The sequence below is a fragment of the Bos grunniens genome, chromosome 16, assembly GCF_055505025.1.
Source record: "Bos grunniens cultivar Pamir isolate PY7600 chromosome 16, Bosgru_T2T1.0, whole genome shotgun sequence".
NCBI classification, from domain to species: domain Eukaryota; kingdom Metazoa; phylum Chordata; class Mammalia; order Artiodactyla; family Bovidae; genus Bos; species Bos grunniens.
The window spans coordinates 52,649,086-52,671,816 of NC_141180.1; the positions used below are offsets into that span (position 1 = coordinate 52,649,086).

The 22,731-nt window shown below is 40.2% G+C and overlaps 2 protein-coding genes across 4 annotated transcripts in view; one reads left to right on the forward strand and one right to left on the reverse strand.

Annotated features, from left to right (window-relative positions):
- The window catches only part of LBR (lamin B receptor), a 28,239-nt gene extending 8,567 nt beyond the window's left edge, over positions 1-19,672 (forward strand). For both annotated transcript variants that reach the window (XM_086345145.1, XM_086345144.1), the window contains exons 4-14: positions 710-793; positions 1,451-1,643; positions 3,039-3,235; positions 5,072-5,126; positions 8,655-8,846; positions 9,535-9,638; positions 10,567-10,692; positions 14,205-14,373; positions 16,577-16,657; positions 16,760-16,882; positions 17,623-19,672. In XM_086345145.1, coding sequence (XP_086201271.1) covers positions 710-793; positions 1,451-1,643; positions 3,039-3,235; positions 5,072-5,126; positions 8,655-8,846; positions 9,535-9,638; positions 10,567-10,692; positions 14,205-14,373; positions 16,577-16,657; positions 16,760-16,882; positions 17,623-17,783 — 1,485 coding nt within the window. In that variant the 3' untranslated portion in view covers positions 17,784-19,672. The remainder of the gene's footprint in view (positions 1-709; positions 794-1,450; positions 1,644-3,038; positions 3,236-5,071; positions 5,127-8,654; positions 8,847-9,534; positions 9,639-10,566; positions 10,693-14,204; positions 14,374-16,576; positions 16,658-16,759; positions 16,883-17,622) is intronic.
- A 1,716-nt stretch (positions 19,673-21,388) lies between these two features.
- DNAH14 (dynein axonemal heavy chain 14) overlaps positions 21,389-22,731 on the reverse strand; it is a 376,358-nt gene continuing 375,015 nt past the window's right edge. For both annotated transcript variants that reach the window (XM_086345146.1, XM_086345147.1), the window contains 2 exons: positions 22,015-22,161; positions 21,389-21,621 (listed from right to left, as the gene is read on the reverse strand). In XM_086345146.1, the coding sequence (XP_086201272.1) occupies positions 21,406-21,621; positions 22,015-22,161 (363 nt within the window). In that variant the 3' untranslated portion in view covers positions 21,389-21,405. The remainder of the gene's footprint in view (positions 21,622-22,014; positions 22,162-22,731) is intronic.

Genomic DNA, 22,731 nt, shown 5'->3' on the forward strand with positions numbered 1-22,731 from the left:
ACATTGCCTGAAAAATGTTTTGTAAATTTAAGTCCTTCCTTTTGTACCATCAATAAGAAATTCCCTCCACTGCTTAAAGAGAATGACATTCAAGGAAAGAGACTGAGTTGAGAAAAGAGAATTAGGGAGAGAAAGTGAAGTGAAAGTGAAGTCGTTCAGTCGTGTCTGACTCTTTGCAACCCGTGGGCTGTAGCCCACCAAGCTCCTCCGTCCATGGGATTCTCCAGGCAAGAATACTGGAGTGGGTTGGGAGAGAAAATGTAAGGTTAAATAAAAATGAGGTAGATGAAATTGAGAAAATAGGCAGTTCACAGATTACTAGTAGTACTCTGAAAGTACCCACTATTTCTTCATTTCCTATTATTTAGAGCATCTGTTATTGAATAGTGAAATTACAAGATTTAGTCTAATTTTGTTTAAAAGACGAAACATTTTATGAAAAACGTTATATTACAGAAAAATCCAAATGAACTCTTTGGCCAATGCAATAGAAACCTCTGAGAGCCAATCTTTTAAGATTGGGAAATTCTAGTCAGTTCTATTCCATCTCATTTTTAGCAAAAATAGGCTGAAATAGGCTGAGTTCAGACTGTGAAAATCTTTGATTGGTTTTATTGCTGGGTTTCACAACACTGAATTTTTGCCATCATGTTCCCTTTTACTAAATTGCCATTCTTATGGTTAAAATGTTTTAATTTCTTCAACTTAGAAGCCATTTGGAAACAGCATCAACAGATACAATGGGGAGCCTGAGCTCATCGAGAGGAATGACATGCCTCACAAACACACACAGGTATGACGTGGCTCATCCCTCCTCTTGGGCCATCTTTTTCTTAAAGTGACTTTCTCTAAAGAAGCACATTGAAAACCATCATTTTCCTTAGAATCTTTTCTAAAATTCTGTCCTTGAATTAAGACTGAACATAGAGGATGTCATACTGAGTGAAGTCAGAGAAGGAGAAGTATCGTATGACATCCCTTATGTGTGGGATCTAAAAAGAAATGACACAAATGAGCTGAATTACAGAACAGAAAGGGACTCGCAGACTTAGAGAATGAACTTGTGGTTGTTGGGGGGACAGGATAGTTGTGAAGTTTGGGGTGGTCAGGTACACCCTATATTTAAAATGGTCAACAAACAAGGACCTGCCATATAGCACATGGGTCTCTGCTCAGGGTTATGTGGCAGCCTGGATGGGAGGGGAGTTTGGGGGAGAATGGATATGTGTATATGATGCATGGCTGAGTCCCTTCACTGTTGACCTGAAACGATCACAGCATTGTTAATCGTCTGTGCCCCAACACAAAATAAAAAGTTAAAAAAAAAACAGTGTAATTTAACAAATTTATTAGTTTATATGGCTATATTAAGATACTGAATTAGTTAATGTGGTAGCATTCATGATACTTATTGACCTTAGATACTTAATACTTTTTATTTTTTAAATAGGAAAAATTCCACTTGTCACAAGAGAGTAGTCATATACCTACACAGTATAGCCTTCGTGCGAGAAGAGACGAGATCAAATTAAAAGAAGTAGAGTCGAAGGAAGAAATAGTTGTCACAAAAAGACCTGCATTGTTGAGAACCTCTGAAGTGACAGCCACACAGTCAAAGGACTTGGAGTTCGGAGGAGTGCCTGGTAGGCATCAGAATCAGCCTGGGGAGGGCAGGAAGGGTGGGCGAGTGGTCATTGCTGTAAAGTGAGCAGAAAAGGCCTTTCTCTGAAGAAATCTGCGGGCAGCCAGGGAGTGAGCCTGGCAAGAGCCTGGAAAGAATTTTCAGTGAGGAGGAACAACAGGTACGAAGGCCTGAGTGGGAGTATTTGGGAGGGTTATCATAGAGGAGAAAGGGTGCCCTTGTGGCTGTATGTAAAACTCTTAGCGATCTTTTCATAGGTTTTTGAGCAAAGAAGTGTAAAGTGACGAAGGGAAGGTTGGTATGATAGTTGTATGTAGGAAGGACAGTGAACAATTGGTGATTGGGAAATCTGCTAATAATCAGACCATGGTGCCAGGGCCTTGCTTGGCAGTAACACTGGGAATAAGCTGCATGCTTCCAGTGGGGTCATGGTGTCTACCTTACCTGCTAGACGGGTTGCCTTTGAGGGTCAAAGATCTGAAGCATTCAGAGACGGAGTTATTAAGTGGGTGGAGTTGGTGAGGTTTTATGAGATTATACCAAGAAAGGACTTCTTGGTGTCAAGTGGTTCAAAATTCTGCATGGCTTAACTGCTTTGTATTTTATAAGTTGTAACTCTAGGTGGTGTCCAACATTGCTTAACAGTCTGTGCACATGCTACATAAATGTGATACTGTTTTTTTAAAATAATTTTACTTATTTATTTTTGGCCCACTGGTCTTCATCACCGTGCAGACTTTTCTCTGGTTGTGGTGGGCAGGGGCAGCTCTTGGTTGCCGTGCTTGGGTTTCTCACTGCGGTGGCTTCTCTTGCTGCGGAGCACGGGCTCAAGGGGCATGGACTTCGGTAGTTGCAGCTCCAGGGCTTTAGGGCACAGGCTCTAGTCCTGCGGCATGTGGGCTCTTCCCAGATCAGGGACTGAACCCACGTCCCCTGCACTGACAGGCAGATTCTTTGCCGCTGAGCCATGAAGGAAGCCCTGAATGTGATACTGTTTTAATTATTAGAAACTTAGGGATATAAAGTTTCTGTTTTTTAAAGATTAGACCAATAGATAGTTTTTAGATGTTCAGTCTTCAGATTGCTGGAATCTCAACATATCTACTCCCATTGTGGTTGGATTTTGAATGTTTTAGAGGTTGGTTTCTGAGGTGGAATCTAGCTCTTCAGTTCTGGATGTGTGCTGTTTTTTTTACTACTTTTATGCCTGTGGTTGCTTTCCCAGAAGATGTAACAGGTGGACATGCGGACTATCTCATGGAGCATTAGACGTTGGTTTCAAACAGCTAGCCAGACTTGAGTTCTGACCTTCACTAGAAACTCAAGTGATTCTTGAAAAAGAATAAACTAGCCTGGATTGAAATAAGAGCCTTGAATGCTCACTGATTATTTACAGGTGTTTTTCTCATCATGCTTGGCCTGCCGGCCTTCCTCTTCCTGTTGCTGTTGATGTGTAAGCAGAAAGAGCCCAGTCTTCTGAATTTCCCGCCTCCTCTGCCAGCTTTGGGTGACTTATGGGAAACCAGAGTCTTTGGGGCCTACCTCCTCTGGTTTCTCCTTCAGGCTCTGTTCCACTTACTGCCGATTGGAAAGGTAAGGTTGTGTTGGTGGGGCGCAGTGCAGTGAGGTGGTCTTCCTTCCATTCCCATGTATATGTGAAGATATTGATAGTAGTTTTAAGGTTAAAAGCTGTCCATGGTCACGACCACCCAAGCTTAGAAATTTTCGTTTGTTAAACCTTTACTCTTTGTGTTCTGTAACACTTGCTGATCAAGTAGAACTTTAAGAATCTGATTAAGGGTTCTTGTGTAACTTTCCAAACCAAATAGAAAAGAATAAGCTGTTTTGCAAAATAGCCCGAATAATAGCAGAGGTTTCTGGGGAAGAAAAAAGTTTCCTCATATGTCATTTCAGGTGCAGAATTTTAAATTATCAGCTGATAGGGTACTGAGCTCAATGGACTTTAGTCCGCTTCTTTTACTTTTTAAAATATGATAAGTTTTTAAATTTTCATCTCAGAAATTTGTTGTTTGGACCGTTGATCTCATGCAGTGTCTTTAAAACTTGTCCTCATTGCTGAGTATAGTCTTTTTTTTTTTTTCAGTAGAATCCTCTACTTGGATATATTTAAAGGAACATGAGATTCCTTAATGAATAAATAATTCATTTAAAGATCTTATTCTTAGGGCTTTGCAGGTTTGCCAACTGTCTGTAGACAAAAGGATCAGTTTTATTGGGAATGGAGAATGCCAGTGATAGGAGGCTGGAGCTGCAAACTTTAAATACTTTGGGACCTCACCATGACAGTGGCCTTAGAGAGGATTCTTGTGATGTGAATTTTCAGGTATTCTTGTGATGTGAATTTTCAGGTATTTTTGTAATAAGACTCTACAGTAAAAACCACAAGTTCAGATAAACTTAAGTAAAGTTAGGTCAACTAGATAATATTTATTGAGAAAAGCAGTTTTGATGGGGTTTATATATATTTACTTATATATATATATATATGTATTTCACAGACTAAAACCAAACACAGGAGTTGTTAGATACCTTTAATAGATAAGAATCATTTGAAATTAGCCTGTGGTTTTGCTAATCCTGTGATCTCAAACAGACATTACATTTCTACTGGGTTCCCTTTCACAGATAATGAAAGAGTATAGTAGTTTGGCCGAAGACAGATGATACCATATTAGTATAATTTATAATGAATTTCGCCGTTTCTGAATATTGGGGAGTAAAATTTAGTTGCCATTGGGCATGTGAACTTTTTAACTCATCCCATTCACATGTGTTTCTTGAGTACCTTTTAATGGGGATGCCGTGGGTGATCCACATGAAGAGATACAATGGTCCAGTGAACATACTCACTGTCTCTTATTGGAGATAAAAGAATCACATGAAATGATTGAATAACTGGGTGAGCATATATTTATAAATAGCAGAGCAAGAAAGTATATGAGTTCCTGCCATCAACTGTATGGGCCATAGTGAACTGGGTGAGTGGGGTTGAACCTGATTGAAAGGACTGCACAAGTGTGAGGTGCTGGAGTTGTTCTCCACTTTGTAAGCAGTGGGGAGTCATTGAAGGATTTTGAGCTAGAGATCAACTAGATGTACAGGTTTTTGAAAACACATCTAGTCTTGTGGTGGGACATGGGATGGTTGGGGGAGGGTGGCTGTTGCAATAGTCTGAGTACACAGAGAAGTCACTACTAGATTTGTATTTGAGATAAACTGAAGGTGGAATTACTTCACCAAAGGGCATGCTGCAAAGATTTTTGAAACTTGTTACTAAACTTTCCTACCAAAAGACAATCCTCCTTGTTGGGCATATTGAAATTTAGGTGATTTTACAAGACACACACACACACACGGTAAAGTGATGTGCTTTATAAATTTTTTAATTAAAAAAACTTTTCTTTTAAGGTTGTAGAAGGAACACCTCTTACTGATGGAAGAAGACTCAAGTACAGATTAAATGGTAATTTTTTTTTTTTTAAGACTCAAATTGATGACTTGATAGCACAGACTTTTGGGTGTTGTACTCTTAAACTATCAAAGCTGATTGCACCAGAGCAGTAGAAAGTTAATTATTTCTTAGTAGTCTAAAGGGCATGCAAATAAACTGCTCACACCTGCAGCCAATATGTAAAAATTATGCTGTGTAGAGTAACAAGCCCCTCAATCACTCTTTTCCTCTCTCCAGTTTTATTTTCTTTTTATTTACTTATTAATTTATTTTTGGCTATGGTGGGTCTTTGTTACTGCTCGCAGGCTTTCTCTAGTTGCAGTGAGCAGGGGCTACTCTGTTTGCGGTGCACAGGCTTCTCACTGCAGTGGCTTCTCTTGTTTGGAGCACAGGCTCTAGGTGCGTGGACTTCAATAGTTGTTGTAATGAGTGAACTCAGTAGTTGCGGATCCCAGGCTCTAGGCATGCAGGCTCAGAAGTCATGGTGTATGGGCTTAGTTGTACTGTGGCACGTGGGGTCTTCCTGGACCAGGAATCAAACTGGTGGTGTCCCTTGCATTACAGGTTGGATTCTTAACCCCTGGACCACCAGGGAAGCCCCAGTTTTATTTTCTTAATAGCATTTATCATTCCCTGAAGCAGTTTTGCATAAACATTTTATCATCCTGAGTCATCTCCATGAAGTGAAGTCCTACACTGATGTGGGCTTCCTGGCCACTCCTGCTCTTGGGAGTTCTTGCCCATTTGTTCCGGCCACTGGCCTGTGGGCCATCTCTAGGCTATATTCTCAGTGCTTTTGCCTGGAAAACTTTCCCCCAGTGTCAGCTGCCTCATCTCTGATGTCTCTCTGCTCAGAGAAGCCCTCAGGTCCCTTTCTTTCCTTTACCCTGCCTTATTTTCCTCTATGATAGGCCTTCCAGACATCAGTGTGCTTGTCTGTTCACGGGGGTCTCCCCATGAGAAGGCGGCCTGTGGGCTGGGATTTGGCTGTGTCTTTGTGGTATCCTCCTCATCAGCAGAGTGACTAGCCTGTAGAAGGCGCTCATTAGGGGGAGCTCTGAGTGGATGGAGTGGAAGTCTCACTGAACGTCTCAACAAGAGGGCCCTGTCCCTCTTGATCCAGCCCCTCCTGTGGTAGGAGTGTGTGCTGAGGAAGAGGATCAGCCCACCTTTGCCATGTAAAGACTGATGAAGTTTCATTAACTTAAGAAATAAATGTATATATAGTGTGCTGCACTGTGCTTAGTCACTCATTGGGTCTGACTCTTTGCAATCCCATGGACTGTAGCCCACCAGGCTCCTCTGTCCTTGGGGATTCTTCAGGCAAGAATACTGGAGTGGGTTGCTGTGCCCTCCTCCAGGCATATATATAGTGTAGTTATCCTTAAATGATTTTCCATTGTAACTAGACTGAGTAGACTGTTTTCCTTCCCTTGGGAATTATTATTATCATTTTTAATTCTTGGACGGTTTTAATCCTGTCGCTTCTCACCTGTCTGACTGCGGATGCTTTTTTCAGTGGCTCGCCTAGCATCCACTGTATCTGAAATCCCTCTGCTGGGCTTCAGAGGGGAAGCCAGAGATACTCAAGATGCCTCTTGTGCCAGGTGTGTAAAGCATCGAGCCTAGCTCAGCACCTGACCCATGGTGGTTGCATAACACTTGTCTGCTGCTACTGTCAGATATTTTGTTTACTTTGACCGGATTCCTTGCTTCTGGAACCAGCTTTAGAATCTGTCCTATGCCTTGTTTCCCCAGTGAGGCTGAATCTGGGGAGGGATGGGGTGGTGTTCACTTCTTGCCATCAGGTCTGTCACTATCTGTGTTTTGTGGGCTTCTCTCTAGGTGCCCATTTACTTCTGAGTGCTCTTCTTTTCTGTTTTTGCTTCCCTTTGAAGGCGCAGCTCCTCCCAGGCTGAGCACAGTAGCCTTGGGCTTGGAGCTGGCAGTGGCTGGACCAGTTTTGCTTGATCCTTCTTTTTAAAATTACCTCATCTGATTACTCTCACGCTAGCATTATAAGATTTTACCATTATAAACTAAGGAGAGTCCTAAGATGTTTTGAATAATTTAATCCACATAGGCGAGAGAGCAAGAGCAAGAAACTGCTTCATCTACCATTCTTTTTCTTTAATATTCATAAATTTTATGAGCATTAAATGAGTGTTTTACAAAGTTAGTCTTTAGAGTAAACATGATATGTGGAAAACGTGGATTTAAATAGTTAATTAGAGATGACAGTTTTACTTTACAAAAACTTTGGTTTCAGAATTCTTTTTTTTTTTAATTAAAAAAAATTTGTTTTAATTGGAGGATAATTGCTTTCCAGTATCGTGATGGTTTTTGCCGTACATCAACATGAATTGGCCATAGGCACCCATGTGTCCCCTTCCTCCTAAACTCTCCTCCCACCCCCCTTTCAGAATTCTTATAATATCTACCTCTTTTCTGTGTTAGACTGTTTTTATCCAAATGTGATTTGATGACTTAGAGGACAGTTTTTGCAGACACTCGACTCCTGAAAGGAAAACTATTCCTTGGGTCAGAAGAAAAAGCAGACACTCAGCCTCTCTCTGTTAAGCTGTACCAGGGCTAGCTTGGAACAGGGGTTCCTCTCATAGGGCCTCGTGGTCTCTTTTACTTTGGAATGGACATTGTCTCTGGGCCCCAGCAGTCCCTCCCTGGTGTCTCCAGCCCGCTGGTCCCCTCAGTCTCCTGCCCGGCCCTGGAGGGGGCATTCATGTTGGGGCATTCTCTGAGGGCAGGGTCTTGAGGTCTGTGTTTGGGAGATAGAGTACGATTCAGGGTCCTTTGAGACCATTATTGATAAATTATTTCAGATAAAAATATTCATAATTTATAACCAAGATTACCCTAGGGTTTTAAAATGTGTCCACCAGGACTTCCCTGGTGGCTCTGATGGTAAAGCGTCTACCTACAATGCGGGAGACCCAGGTTCAATCCCTGGGTTGGGAAGATCCTCTGGAGAAGGCAATGGCAACCCACTCCAGTACTCTTGCCTGGAAAATCCCATAGACAGAGGAGCGTGGTAGGCTACAGTTCATGGAGTCTCAAAGAGTTGACACGACTGAGTGTCTTCACTCACTCACTTTAAAATGTGTGTTTGGCCCAGCTCTGTCAGTAATTAGCCATTTGACTTTGGGCCTGAGCATTTGGACCATATGAATTTTGAGGTTCTTTTATGGTAAATTTTGGTGCACCTCTTTTCAGCTCTCTCTTAATTAAAAGCAGATGACTGTTCACAATGAAAAATAAGTATGTCATTATTAAGTCCTATTAATAATTATGTTATTAATTAACATACTGTTATTGATTAAGTCTGTATGGGAGATGTAGCATCTGTATTGAAGACTGCTAACCTCAGGGGCACTGCTTATTCATGCACTTGTGTGTATTTAGCCTGGGTAATGAAACTAAGACTTAAACAAATAATGTTGCATTATTTTACAATGGTATAAATCTCTTGTGAACCCTGGGTTAACATTAATTTTTTGACCCCCCCCGCTTTTTTCTTTAAAGGATTCTATGCTTTTATCCTGACATCTGCACTCGTCGGAGCGTGTTTCTTCTGGAATGTCGAGCTTTACTATGTGTACCGTCACTTCCTGCAGTTTGCGCTTGCAGCCATTCTTTTTGCCACGGGCTTGAGTGTTTACCTCTATGCCAGGGCTTTGAAAGCGCCCCAGGATGAACTGTCACCCGCCAGCTCTGGTGAGCAGCGTTAGACTGCGTGGGTCCCATGAACGCCTCCCACGAACGTGCCCTCCCACCCCCACTGGCCCCTCAGCATCCAATTCTAGGCTTTCATAGAATTCTCTTCTTTCTTTCTTCAGTTTATGAGAGATGAGAAATAGGAAAAAAAAGATGAAAAATAATTTTAAGAAAAATAAAAGGAAGAAAATGTGATTCTCCCCTCATGCTTTCCTGTTTGTTTCTTCTTCCTTTTTTAGTCACTTGATGACAGTAAGACATTTTAAAAAGTTACAGCATTTCAGTAACATTAGTGTTATAACCATTTATGGCTTATGTTATATTTTGTTTGAAACAGTACATATCCTTTTTAAAAAAATCAAATAATAGAGATTATAAATTGGTCAATTCTAAAGTATTTAAAAACATTAAAAAAATTAAATGACTTATTTTAAAAATTGTGAGTCTACATTAAAAAAAAAACTCCAGTTCCCTCAAAATCCAGGAATCTGGGCCCCATAGGTCCCATGCCTGTAGCAGCATGGATATTTCCAGATGGGGCCGGCGTCCCCTGCATGTCCTCCCCGACTATCTGCCAGGCTGTTGGAGATGACTGAATTGTGACCCTGGGTAGTAGACAGCAGTGCGGTTTTAAAGTCTCATAGTTGGGTTTGGAATCCCGTTTGGATAAAAACTTTTCCCTTCTTAGGAAATGCCATCTATGATTTCTTCATTGGCCGGGAGTTAAACCCTCGGATTGGTACTTTTGATCTCAAGTACTTTTGTGAATTGCGTCCCGGATTGATTGGATGGGTATGTCTTTTTTTTTTTTTTAAATTTCAGTTCAGTAGTACAAATTAGTCTTGCATTTAGAAAGAAATGTAGACAGTTTTGAAGTGAGCTTATAGGTGGTATGTTTTTAGGAATAATTATAAATTTCCATAAATTTGTCTACTTCAAATATTTTCTTACTTTAAATATAGTCCAAGGGTTAAGATGTTGTGTTATAGGTTATAGGTTATAAGTTATAGGTTATAGGTTAAAAGAGTTTGTATTATTTTGACTATATCAGTTTGTGTTTATGTAAGAAAATAATAGTGTAGATGAATTTATGAAGAAAAAATATATTTTCTTCCTTTTAAAAAAAATGTACTTTTACCTTATTTTAGACTTGTATGAAAGTTGCAAAAGTAAGAGTTCCTTCACATCACTTTCCCCAATGTTGGCGTCTGACAGAGCCATAATATAGTTATCAAGAATAGCAGTTAAAAAAGAGAGAGAAAAAAAAAAGAATGACAGATTCACCTTTTATAGTAGTTTTAATTAAACCCGTAGACCTTATTCAGGTTTTCACCGTTTTTCCACTGTTGGCCTTTTCCTGTTGCAGGACTCTCTTCAGGGCCTGACTGTGCACTTGTTTGTTATTTGGTGTCCTCTAGTCTGCAGCGGTTGCTTAGTCGTTCTTTGTCTCTCATGACTTTGACACTTCTGAAGAATACTCAGTTATTTTGTACGAGGGCCCCTAGATGTGGGTTAGTCCAGCATTTTCTCATGATTGGAGTAGGTTGTGTGTCTTTGGCAAGACTCCCACAGAATAAGTGTCCACCTCAGTACATCTTATCAAGGGATTGATGTGTCTCATCACTGATGATGACTTCTCAGTGAGGTGTGTCTGCAGCTTTCTCGGCTGGGAAATTACCACCTTTCTCTCTGGAAACTGTACCTGCCCCTTTTGTTTTAGGTGGTCATTAACCTTGTGATGCTTTTGGCTGAGATGAAGGAACAGAATCGCGCTGTTCCATCATTAGCAATGATTTTGGTCAACAGTTTCCAGCTCCTGTACGTGGTAGATGCTCTCTGGAATGAGGTAAGTAATTTTTAAGAGCCTTGGAGTCAGATGGCATTGGGTGTGGGTGAGTGACTTTTCTCCTCCAAGCCTCAGATTCTTACACACAAGGTGAGGAGAACCTAACCTGCCTCCACGGCTTATGAAGATTAAATGAAACGTGGGTCCACGTGACACAGTGAGCTGACACACGGAGAGCGCTAACAGGTGGTAGGTGTCCGTGCGTGTCAGCTGCTCTGTCAGCCACTAGATATTTAAGATCTGTGAATCTTGAATTAGTGGGTGTGACCGATTCATATAAATAAAACTTCTTTTCTTAGTGATTCTAATGGATGAAAATGGATGGATCAAATACTATCATTGAATTCACTTCAGTTCAGTCACTCAGTCGTGTCTGACTCTTCACGACCCCATGAACCGCAGCACACCAGGCCTCCCTGTCCATCACCAACTCCTGGAGTTCACCCAAACTCATGTCCATTGAGTCGGTGATGCCATCCAGCCATCTCATCCTCTGTCATCCCCTTCTCCTGCCCCCAATCCCTCCCAGCATCAGAGTCTTTTCCAATGAGTCAACTCTTCGCATGAGGTGGCCAAAGTACTGGAGTTTCAGCTTTAGCATCATTCCTTCTAAAGAACACCCAGGACTGATCTCCTTTAGGATGGACTGGTTGGATCTCTTTGCAGTCCAAGGGACTCTCAAGAGTCTTCTCCAACACCACAGTTCAAAAGCATCAATTCTTCGGCACTCAGTTTTCTTCACAGTCCAACTCTCATGTCCATACATGACCACAGGAAAAATCATAGCCTTGACTAAACAGACCTTTGTTGACAAAGTAATGTCTCTGCTTTTTAATATGCTGTCTAGGTTGGTCATAACTTTCCTTCCAAGGAGTAAGCGTCATTGAATTAGGATAGTGTTTTTTGGATTATCAAGGAGCAGCTAGTTCTTAAATACTGGGGGAGTTGTTTTATTGTTGGTGTTTCAGAATACAAAGAATAACTTTAATCAGATGGATATAAAATCAGAAATCATGATACACCGAGGAAACCAGTTTAAATGACACTGATCTCTTAATGTGGCTTTTCTCATACATTGATGCAGGATCAATTCTTTCTGCTACTTGAAGACTGGCAATGTTTGCTAGTCTCTGTCTCATCTAAATATATTACTCTTGAAAATATATTACTCTTGAAAACAGTATCTTCTTTGGGTCTGTTCTACAACTGTTTTATCATTTACTATTATCTTTGTAATCATTTCCTCCAAATTCTAAATTAAGTTTTCTTTCAATTTTAAAAACAAAATTGATGGTCCTACATCATGATATTCCAAAGCAAGTGTTCATGGCACCTTGTTGACATTTTGAGAGAAAGTCCTTCTTTAAGATGTTTTTGAAAAATTGTATTATTTGGTTATACTCAGTCAAGGCGACTTTGAGAACTTGATATTGATATGTTGATAATCTTCCTTTTCTTTGGGAGGAGATTAGGACCTCTTGGAGGTAAGCAGATCTTGAGTACAGGTAGCCACATTTGGACTCTTACTGAGCTCCTACCACTAAATGCGGACCTGGGCTCAGCCTGGGAAACTGCAAAGATATTGGGAGCATCTGATACAGAGTCCTCTGAAAATTCCAAAATTCTCAGCCATGTTTAATACTCAAAATTAAACATGTTTCTGAAGTTAAAAAAAACACCAGCTCTTATAAATGCACTTCATCTTGCCAGTTGGAGGTCTTTCTTTGATTATGTAATAAATAGATGCTCAGAAGATGGTAGGATATGTTTTACGAGCCAGATGATATTTCCTCTGTTGTTTTATCCCCTCAGAGATTATTTTTTTTAATTCCTATCTGGTGATGAGTAATTCTTCCTTCGAGTTTTCTGTCTTGTCATGGAGGTCACTTTTTAAGTGACTTAGAAATTCATATTTTCTAGAGATTGAAACAAACGTTGACTTCTGTTAATTAACAAAAAATGATTGTGTCTTAAGGCAAAACTCTTGCGGCAGTTTTTTACCCAGGGTAGCGGATTAAAGTTGGGAAGTTATTTTTTAAATAAGTCATCACTGTCTCAGCCAGATTATAGTTAGCCTCTTGAAGAAGAAACTTGATTTTGTGGTTTTCTTTAGTATCTGGCACGCTGCTGTTTAGTTAGCGGATGCTTAATAATTTTCTTATTTGATTGAGTGATAGAAATTCCTCTGCGTGTTAATGTGGCACACCTTGAGAAATGGAGACTATGAACTTAAATGTGAATGACCCTTCCTCTGAGCCTCTGCTTCTGTCCTGCAGCCCTCTGAGTCCCTGGGAACTGGGTGGGGTTGGGGGTCCTCCCCGCCCCTCCTGGCACCAGGTGTTGGTATCTTGTCACTTCCTCTGCCCACTCCCATGTGCCCCTGTCATCATCCCTCGTGTGCTATCTTGGCTGCTCCCCAGTGCAAAAGAATAGGCGTGTTGACTAGAGGGTGACCCAACAGGCCCAGAAATTGTAACATCCATTTTTCTGTTCTGTGGTCTTTTTGTTTGCTTTCTGGGGAGGGGGGAATACATTTTGGAGATCTCACTCTTTTTCTTTAACCTAAAACATTGATTCTTTAATAGAGATTATACTCGCTAATTTTTCTGGTCAGTGTTGAGTACTAGAGTCTGAGGCAGGTTAGGGATGCCCTGAGACAGGGCCGTCTCCACTTCCAGGGCCTGCAGGTTTCTGGCTCGTGCCAGCCAGATCCACAAGAGAGTGCATTCAGGCCCTGGTTTACCCTGAGCAATGAAGCAGGCAGTTTCCCATGATGCCGAGTAGTGTGGACAAGCTACCTGAAAAGCTAGATTATGCTCAGAAGTTAGGTTCGGAAGCCTGGAGTGCTGCAGTCTATGGAGTCACAAAGAGTTGGACACAGCTTAGTGACTGAACAACATTAGCTAGGTCAGTGCACCTGTACTCGGTGCTGGGGTGGAAACCGGTGCTCCCCGCATCTTCCAGTCGAGTAGAGAGGGCCACTGAGTTACAGGACAGTCAGTTGGCTTCAGCGAGTGGTGGGTTGAGGAAGGCAGTACAGGCCAGGCTTCAGCTGCAGTTGGGGGAGGGTGTTCCAGGCAGAGGCGGGGAGGCAGAAGAGGCATTGGGAGCTCTGTGGTTCAGGATCGTGGAGGGAGTGGCTAGAGTGACAGAGGATAAAGCAGAATGACTCAGTGTGATACCTGTGCCAAGGGAGACAGATCCCCACTCCTGCCTTTAAACATTTTAGGTTGCTGTACTGTCTCATCTTAGAGGATGAGATGGCTGGACGGCATCACTGATGCAATGAATATGAACTTGGGCAAACTCCGGGAGATGGTGAAGAAGCCTGGTGTGCTGTAGTCCATGGGGTCACAAAGAGTGGGACACGACTGGGTGACTGAACAACAACCACCTTCCTTTAGCTTTTTGTAAATTTGACTGTAAATTAGTACTTTATTTGAATACTTTAAACATAGAAGCTTTTCTCCCTAAACTTTAAAACATTTTTTTCCCTTCTCTGTACCCATTAGGAAGCATTATTGACAACCATGGACATTATCCATGATGGATTTGGATTCATGCTGGCTTTTGGAGATTTGGTGTGGGTTCCATTTATCTACAGCTTTCAGGCCTTTTATTTAGTCAGTCATCCAAATGAACTGTCTTGGCCAATGGCTTCTCTAATCATTGCTCTGAAACGTGAGTATTAATTTCAGTCTCTGTGTATTAAATACTGTGTACTGAGTCTGTTGTACTGTGGTATCACATGTTTACAGCGTGCCCTTTTAAATGGCCATGATTAGCTCAAGTATGAAATAATCTGTGATGGATGAGTTAAGTCATAAAAGATTCTTGCATCTTGCAAAGAGAAAGGATGCTTCTTCCTTGGGTTCTTCAGTAGTTATTTAAACATCGTTTTGAACAAAACACCTGTTTAAAAATTTATTCAGTTCAGTTCAGTCGCTCAGTCGTGTCTGACTTTTTGCGACCCCATGGACTGCAGCACGCCAGGCCTCCCTGTCCATCACCAACTCCCGGAGTTTACTCAAACTCATGTCCATTGAGTCGGTGATGCCATCAAACCATCTCACCCTCTATCATCCCCTTCTCCTCCTGTCCTCAATCTTTCCCAGCATCCGGGTCTTTTCCAATGAGTCAGCTCTTTGCATCAGGTGGCCAAAGTATTGGAGTTTCAGCTTCAACATCAGTCCTTCCAGTGAACACCCAGGACTGATCTCCTTTAGGATGGACTGGTTGGATCTCATTGCAGTCCAAGGGACTCTCAAGAGTCTTCTCCAACACCACAGTTCAAAAGCATCAATTTTTCGGCGCTCAGCTTCCTTTACAGTCCAATTCTCACATCCATACATGACCACTGGATAAACCATAGCTTTGACTAGATGGACCTTTGTTGGCAAAGTAACATCTCTGCTTTTTAATATGCTGTCTAGGTTGGTCATAATTTTTCTTCCAAGGAGTAAGTGTCTTTTAATTTCATGGCTACAGTCACCATCTGCAGTGATTTTGGAGCCTCCCAAAAATAAAGTCAGCCACTGTTTCTACTGTTTCCCCATCTATTTGCCATGAAATGATAGAACTGGATGGCATGATCTTAGTTTTCTGAATGTTGAGCTTTAAGCCAACTTTTTCACTCTCCTCTTTCACTTTCATCAAGAGGCTGTTTATTTAAAAGTAATACAATTATTGTTAAAAACAATACAATTTTATTGTTTTAGTAATGGTTCACTTTTTTTTGTTGAGAGCCCTCTTTTTCTGGTAGTAACTTGAAAAATAGGAAGATGGTCTTGCCTTCCTAGAGCTTATGCTCTTACAGAAGAAATAACACTCTCAGACACTGGATTGAGGCACAGGAAGAGTCTAGAGGAGGGACTGTTAGAGCAAATATGACGGGAGTTTAAGGTAGAGAGCACGTCTCTCTGGGGAATATCACTGTAAACTTACTGGAGAATGTGGTTTTTGATCTGTTGGGTGAGTGAAAGTGGCATGGGGAGACAGACACATTGGACAGAGGGAACAGCTTGACCAGGGTGGTGGGGAAGAGTGAGGAGTACAGCTTGGCTGATGGTAGCAGGTTGGATTCAGGATGGGCTTTTTCTTTTGTTACACTGGTCGTTAAACACATCCACCAGAGGGAGGGCAGGGAAAGTGAGCACTGAACTTCAAATGTTGCTAGTTTCATTACACTAATATCTATGGTAGAAGAAAAATTCAAGTCTCTGGTTGAAATTAAGATTTAATTTCACTATTGGTTTGGTTAACACATCCCTGTGTGTTATTCAAGACAGGCTATGTCTATTTTACAGTGAAGCTAAAAATGGGGAGTAGAGTTATTTTTTACTACTTTATTGAGGACTGATGATACATAGTCATATGTCAGGGCCTCTTAGTTTTGACATTTTGAAATTTGAAATAAAGCTACCAGCTTAAGAGGCTTGCAGTGGGATTTGGCATATGTTAATATTTATGTGCATATTGTTCTGGTACAGATTCTGAGCTATAGTTTTATTAATGAAGCATTCATGTTATAGTCCGTAGATATCATAACTAACAGATGAACTCCAGTATTGATTTTATTGTAATGTGGGCTGCAGTAGATTTTATTCATGGGTGCACCATGAATAGTAATGCATATTTGTTAGTTTTGCCTTCAAGGTGTCCCCAGGTAGATGAGGAAAGCTGTAAGATAGTGAGATATCAGGACTGGATCTTCTTTTGTCATCCTGAGATTGAGAGGGTTTGAATTGTTCTTAAGAAATCAGACTCTTCTGTACTTTGGACATTTCCTTGGAACACAGGAATCATTTCTGAATGAAATTACAGATGCTTTAAAATAAAGATTATATGTAAATTGTTAACAAATTAAATTTTAAAAAAATTACAGTATGCGGATTTGTAATCTTCCGATGTGCAAATTCTCAGAAAAATGCATTCCGGAAAAACCCCGCTGATCCAAGGCTTGCACGTAAGTATTGGTTTATATTTATTGTATTTTTGCATTATGTAAAGATTTTATGTATCTGCTTGTCTTAGAATCCTTAAACATGTATTTTTAATTTCTGTATAGATTTAAAAACCATTCATACTTCAACGGGAAAAAATCTTCTTGTTTCTGGATGGTGGGGTTTTGTTCGCCACCCCAATTACTTGGGTGATCTCATCATGGCCCTGGCGTGGTCCCTCCCATGTGGTAAGCATTCAGGAAGAGAGCTGATGGGACTCTTTCCCAGGCCGCCCACACATGTCTGTCCTCTGTGGGTCTGGGTGTTGTCTCTGTTAGAGGTTGGGGTTTCTCGTTCCCCGACGGAGTGCTGTGTTCTGTCTCCAGCACCTCATTCATCCTGTGTCTGAGGGGAATTAGGAAATCACAGAGCATGAAGTTTTACTCTAAAATCCTGCAAGCAAAACTTTGTTTTCAACTGTGTCTGGTAGCTTTTTTCCTAAGCGGACTATGTAGGAATTAATTAACCTTTTATTCATGACTCGCTGTACATGGATTCTGAAAAAATTTGGTTCTTAAGAAAAGGCACGCATGGCTTTGTGTGTGTCCGGGTCAGCCCACACCCTGCAGTGCTGTCTGCCCTGCTCTGCCTGCCCCGCAGTGATGGCTAGCAGTTCTCACCCTGAGCACCAGAGGGGAGGAAATGGAGAGATTTGCTTTAATTAGAAGGGCAGATGTTCTGATTATGAAGGATTGTTAGGATGGATTAATCACTCTTCTTTGAATAGCTTTTAATTCAAATACTACCTCCTGCCACACAGCAGTGGGATTTTATGAACTGGTTTAGTTGTTTCCCCCATTATTGGAGAAAATGGAGTAACGGGACGCCCCAGTTTTAGGCTATTTGGGGAAGTGCAGGAAACAATGTTGTGTAGTTGTGTAGTGAAAAATAAAAATACTAGGTAATACTGTTTACTTTTGTTCCCCAGGTTTCAATCACATTCTGCCGTATTTCTACGTGATTTATTTCACCATCTTGCTGGTGCACCGGGAAGCCCGCGACGAGCACCACTGTAGGAAGAAGTATGGCCTGGCGTGGGAGAAGTACTGCCAGCGAGTCCCCTACCGCATAGTCCCCTACATCTACTGATTCTGCTCTGGGCGCCCTCTAAATGCTCCTGCAGTTCTATCTTCCGTTTGCAAAAAAAAAAAGAAAAAAAAGAAAAAAAAAAATGAACCTTCTTTCATTGCACTGACAGAATCTGTATATTTCTTTTTCAGGTAGGACTAGAGATAGAGCCAAATAGTAAGTCTTTTCCTGTAGCCATGTTTTTTGAATCATAACAATTAACATAAGGAAAATATAAATAGAATTTGCACTTAGGAAATTTTTAATCTTTAAAAATCTGAGAACAAAAAACCGTCTTATAAATGCACTGAATACTGATGTTCAGGATTTTTGATTACCTTTCAAATTTTGATTCTTTTGTCCAGTTGGTTTGGTTTTTGTCTTAAATAAAAACACTGTTACATTTTAAAGTTCACTTATGTTTTCTTGCATTAAGGGGATAGAATTTTCATTTGTTTCCCTTTAAATTAAATCATTTTCTAGTTATGTGATTTGAAAGTAAAAACCGACTGTCTGTTCAATGCTGTATGGGAAGGGGAGTAACCGATAGTGGACACTGTTTAGTGAAGACCATTAGTAGTGGTTTGCTTAACCTCAGCTTCTAAAACTGCATTTGAAACTGTAAATACATAGCTTTTATGTAATATATGGTGACTTCAGGTTTTTCTGTATAGTATTTTGAATGTGAAATAATTTTCAGAACTAAGTATTGGGTTGGCCAGAATATTCATTTGGGTTTTTCCATAAAAAACCTGAACGAACTTTTTATCCAACCCAGTATCTTTTAAACAAACATTTGCAGTATTTTGATTAAGTTTTGTAAAGTAATACATGTGAATTAAACATTTTGAAACAAGGAGAATTCACTTAATATTGTATGAAAGACGCTATTAAAACATAGGAAGGGTATTTTTCCCTAATCCAAAGTTTATGAATTTGGCTTTGCTACCTCAACTGCAGGTGTTTGTTTGCCTTTATAAACTGTTGCAAATAGAAAAGTAGAATAAATATATATTTTTGGAGTAACATCACTATTTAAACCTTTTTACACAGATTGGTGTTTAAAAATTTGCCATTTCCAGAAAGGCAAATATTTTTATATGTTTTTGACTTTTTTAATTAACTGTGTTTTTGCTACTGTTAGTTCATGCAGTATATACTGCATTTTGCATATCCTTTATATTTACAGAACTCTACTCCCTGTTAAGGAGTGTTGTGTTCATCTTTTGAAATCTATTTGTCTAAAAGCAATTTAAGGGAATAGTTTAAAATCATTATTTTTTAGTTTAACAGATGTGCATAAGGTAGCTTTAGCCATTAAATTCTACTTAAGTTGATATAGTCTCATTGTTAATTGTCCTGTAATGGAACAGCAGCAAATTCACTGAGCTTTCATATTCAGAGTTAAATTGTTCTCAGTATCTTAAACATAGGCAAACCTAATAAATATAGTCTGTATGTTGGGGTTTTCAATTATACATTTTATATATGAGCCATTTAGATATGCAGCGTTTATTCTGTGCTGCAGTTTGAAGTGTATATAACTGTGCTTGTGTTGATGTGATCATGAAGTTGGTTTGCTCAAGTGTTCCACATCCTGTAATCTTTAAATGTGGTTTTGGTGAAATTGTCAGTGTTTATTAGTACTGATGTATGCAAGCAGTTTTTTAATGCTTTTTTTCTGGCATCAGAAAATGTTGTCCCAGCTTGTTCTATACTAGATTCACCAATGAAGCATTAGGGGAGGAAGAAGGACCATTAATTCTTTTCTTGGTAATGAAAAAAGCGGTGTTACCAACACAGTGCTACAATTTGTTTTTAATTTGTTTTTGACATTTTTTTTTTGACAAGTTTTATAATGAAGTTTTAAGTTGGAAATAAAGTTGAAAATAAAGATGTTGCTTTGACCACTTCGGAATATCTCTCTTTTTTTCCGCCTGTAACTCTGGGATCGTTGGGACCAAAACAGGAATCCTTAGATCCCCACCCAACCCCTGGTTTATTCCAGGATCCTTTGGGTCCCTCCTGGACCACGAGAAATCCAAAAGGTAGACTGAGACCCCTGGCAAACTGCAGTTTGCATCAAGGTTCTCAGACATCAGAGCTTGAAAAGGGTTAGTGGAGGATCTCAACCTGCAGATGGTGATCATAGATTTAGTATTTATTCTTTGAGAAAATAGAGGAATGATCAAAAGTGTCATAGACTCAGTAATACTTTCAGATGAATTTGTATTAATTACAAATGCACCCAAGTGCATTTGAAAGCCAGTACATGTATGTGAGAGACATTTGTGTGTCAGTGAGATCAGACACCATTTCTTTATCTCTCTTCTCAGTGTGAAATGACTTTGCAGAAGGTAGGTGTGTCAGAATACACTCCAAAACCAAGTAAGTTAAAAATATCACATCATGTGATTCTTGGTCTTATTTTTGTACTCTTTGAGGAAAAGAGTTTGCTTATTGGTGGTTTCTATAACTCATGGACTGTTTTATTTTAGCAAATCATGGATAATTCCTAAAACTATTTTAATGAATCTGGACCAAATAAGACCTCACCTTGTTTCTGTTGTTAAAATCCTATATTTTGTCATTTTCTTATTGATTCGTGAATGACAGGGGCTAGGTCTTTATAATTATTTTCTGTAGTACTGTATGTAATTAGATTCTCAATGTATATGTTTTTGATAATGTGACTTTCAGTGTAGTTTCCTAGACACAAAAATAAGTAGATGTTAATATTTTGTTCATGGCTATTAGAGTCTAGTTCTGGTGTGAGCCCTCTCTACAACCTCTTCTCCCCCTTATTACAGACAGAAGGGATTGTTTGATCTTCATTTGTGGAAACATGGGATTTGTTTTCTGCCAGTGGGCCCACTGCTGAGGTAATGTGACAACGAACATGGCTTTGAATCCAAGCCCTACTTCTGGCAGTGTGAGCTTGGGCAACTCAAGCCCTAGGAGCACCGCTTTCTTCATGTATAAAGATTGATATACCACGTGCTATATAGGTGGCCTGAAGGCATAGGAATTTTTAGGAGTGTTCAGCATAGTTGGTGCTCGATAATAAAAACCTACCTACAGAAACACATTTTGACATGCAATTTTCACATTTTTCATCCAGTTTTGACACTGAATTCTCAGTGTTGGTTTTTCAGTGGAAAGAGAAAATCTGGTGAAATCAGTACAAGATCATTTCTTTAAGGGAAGACTTTTTGTCTCAGAAGTCTGCAGTCAGGCCAACAGTGTCATGTTCTGTTCTCTCAGAGCCACCTGGGAAAGTATTCCAAAGAACTACTCTTCACGTACATATTTTATTGTACATAATTGCAGAAATCACTCTAAAGTCAAAGATTCCATAAGAATTAGATGCCCTAATGCCATGCTAGTTGCCGTGGCTTTTCCCCCAGAAGAGTCAGACCTTCTGCTTTCCCCTAGAGGAGAGCCCACCCACAGGGACATTGCTTAGAATGGAACAGCTGGGAGCTTCCCCTGCATGTTCAAGTTTTCACGTACCGATGGAAGAGATGGCGCTGTCCGGTCTGCCGTGATCGCAGATTCTTTCATGAAGGACACTGACTACATGTGAATGTCTTGAAGCATGTAGCTGGTGAGAGTCAACAATTACATGGTTTGTTACGGAAGTTTATTTTTCATTCTCCTCACACAGCAGTGCAACCTGCATTGTGATCCAGTGACTAGGAGGTTTCTTTGTGGATAAGTACACAGATGTTAAAAAGTTTGAGGATAAACCAGCAGCTGTCAAAATACTCGACCTCTCAGGTGTCTGGTAAACCGGGCATTCAAAAGTATAGAGTTCTGGCTCTGTCTGCTTAGACACAGTTGATCTTTCAGTAGAAATCTAAAAAATAAATAAATACTCAAATTACACAGTTCAAGTAAGCCAGTGGCTCACATTTCTTTTATACTAGATTTGGGGAGTTTGTTATAAATTGAATACATTTAACTTTAGGTGATTATTCAGTTATGTAAATGCATATAGAATTATACCTGATTTTTTAGAGTCACTAGTATAGCTTTATAGTACCTATTCTTGAGAAATCACACTGGATGTTTGTACAGCATCTATTTTAGGTTTTAGGAGTATTTGGGGCTATTTTACGTGCTTGTAGTCTGAAGTATATTGGCGAATCTCCCTAGTGAAATCATAAGGATGGGAAGTAGAAGGAATGGTTGGTACTACTGAGGGAAAGCTCAGTGGTTTAGAACTTTGTGAAAACATCTGGGAGATTACCTTTGTTGGCAAGAAGTATATTTCAGGAAAATCACAACATATCTCACAAGGTAACGAGTCTTCTAGTATTTTTTCTTTGTGATTCCACCTTGCCCCCTCAATGAATAAACCAAAGACGTGAACTCCAACATGTGTGGGGTCTGTTCCCTAAGAACAAAGAGAGGTGGTGTCAGAGGGTCCCAGGTGAGATGTTCCCTTTAATAGAAGCTGCATCTAGAGGATGGTCAGGGAGGAGGCCAAAGAGGAGGTGCACTTCCCTGCCATTGCCCTGTGGGTTCTGAGGTGAGTACTTCACCTTAGAGATACTCATTGCCAGGTTCTAAGGTAAGTACTTCATTCTCTTCCTTCTCTGAGAGCACGAGCAATTTGTAGGTTTTGATCTATATATGATGATCCTGGATTGACAAGTATTTCAAATACAGTAAAACTTCAAATTTCTAGAATTGTAATCCTTAGGTCACTTTTTAAAAAGAGAGCAGAAACAGTGACAAAACAAGTCAACCTTCTAGTAAGATGGCAGAGCAGCAAGACCCTGTGCTCCCTCCTCCTATGGCCACACCATCTTTACAGAGCAAATATCGATGAGAATGATCTGAAGACCAGTAGAAAAGATTTTCTGCAACTCAAGATATAAAGAAGGAACCAAAATGAGACAGGTAAGAGGGGCAGAAATGCAGTATTTACTGAAGACCTATACCTGAGGTAGGCAGACCCCAA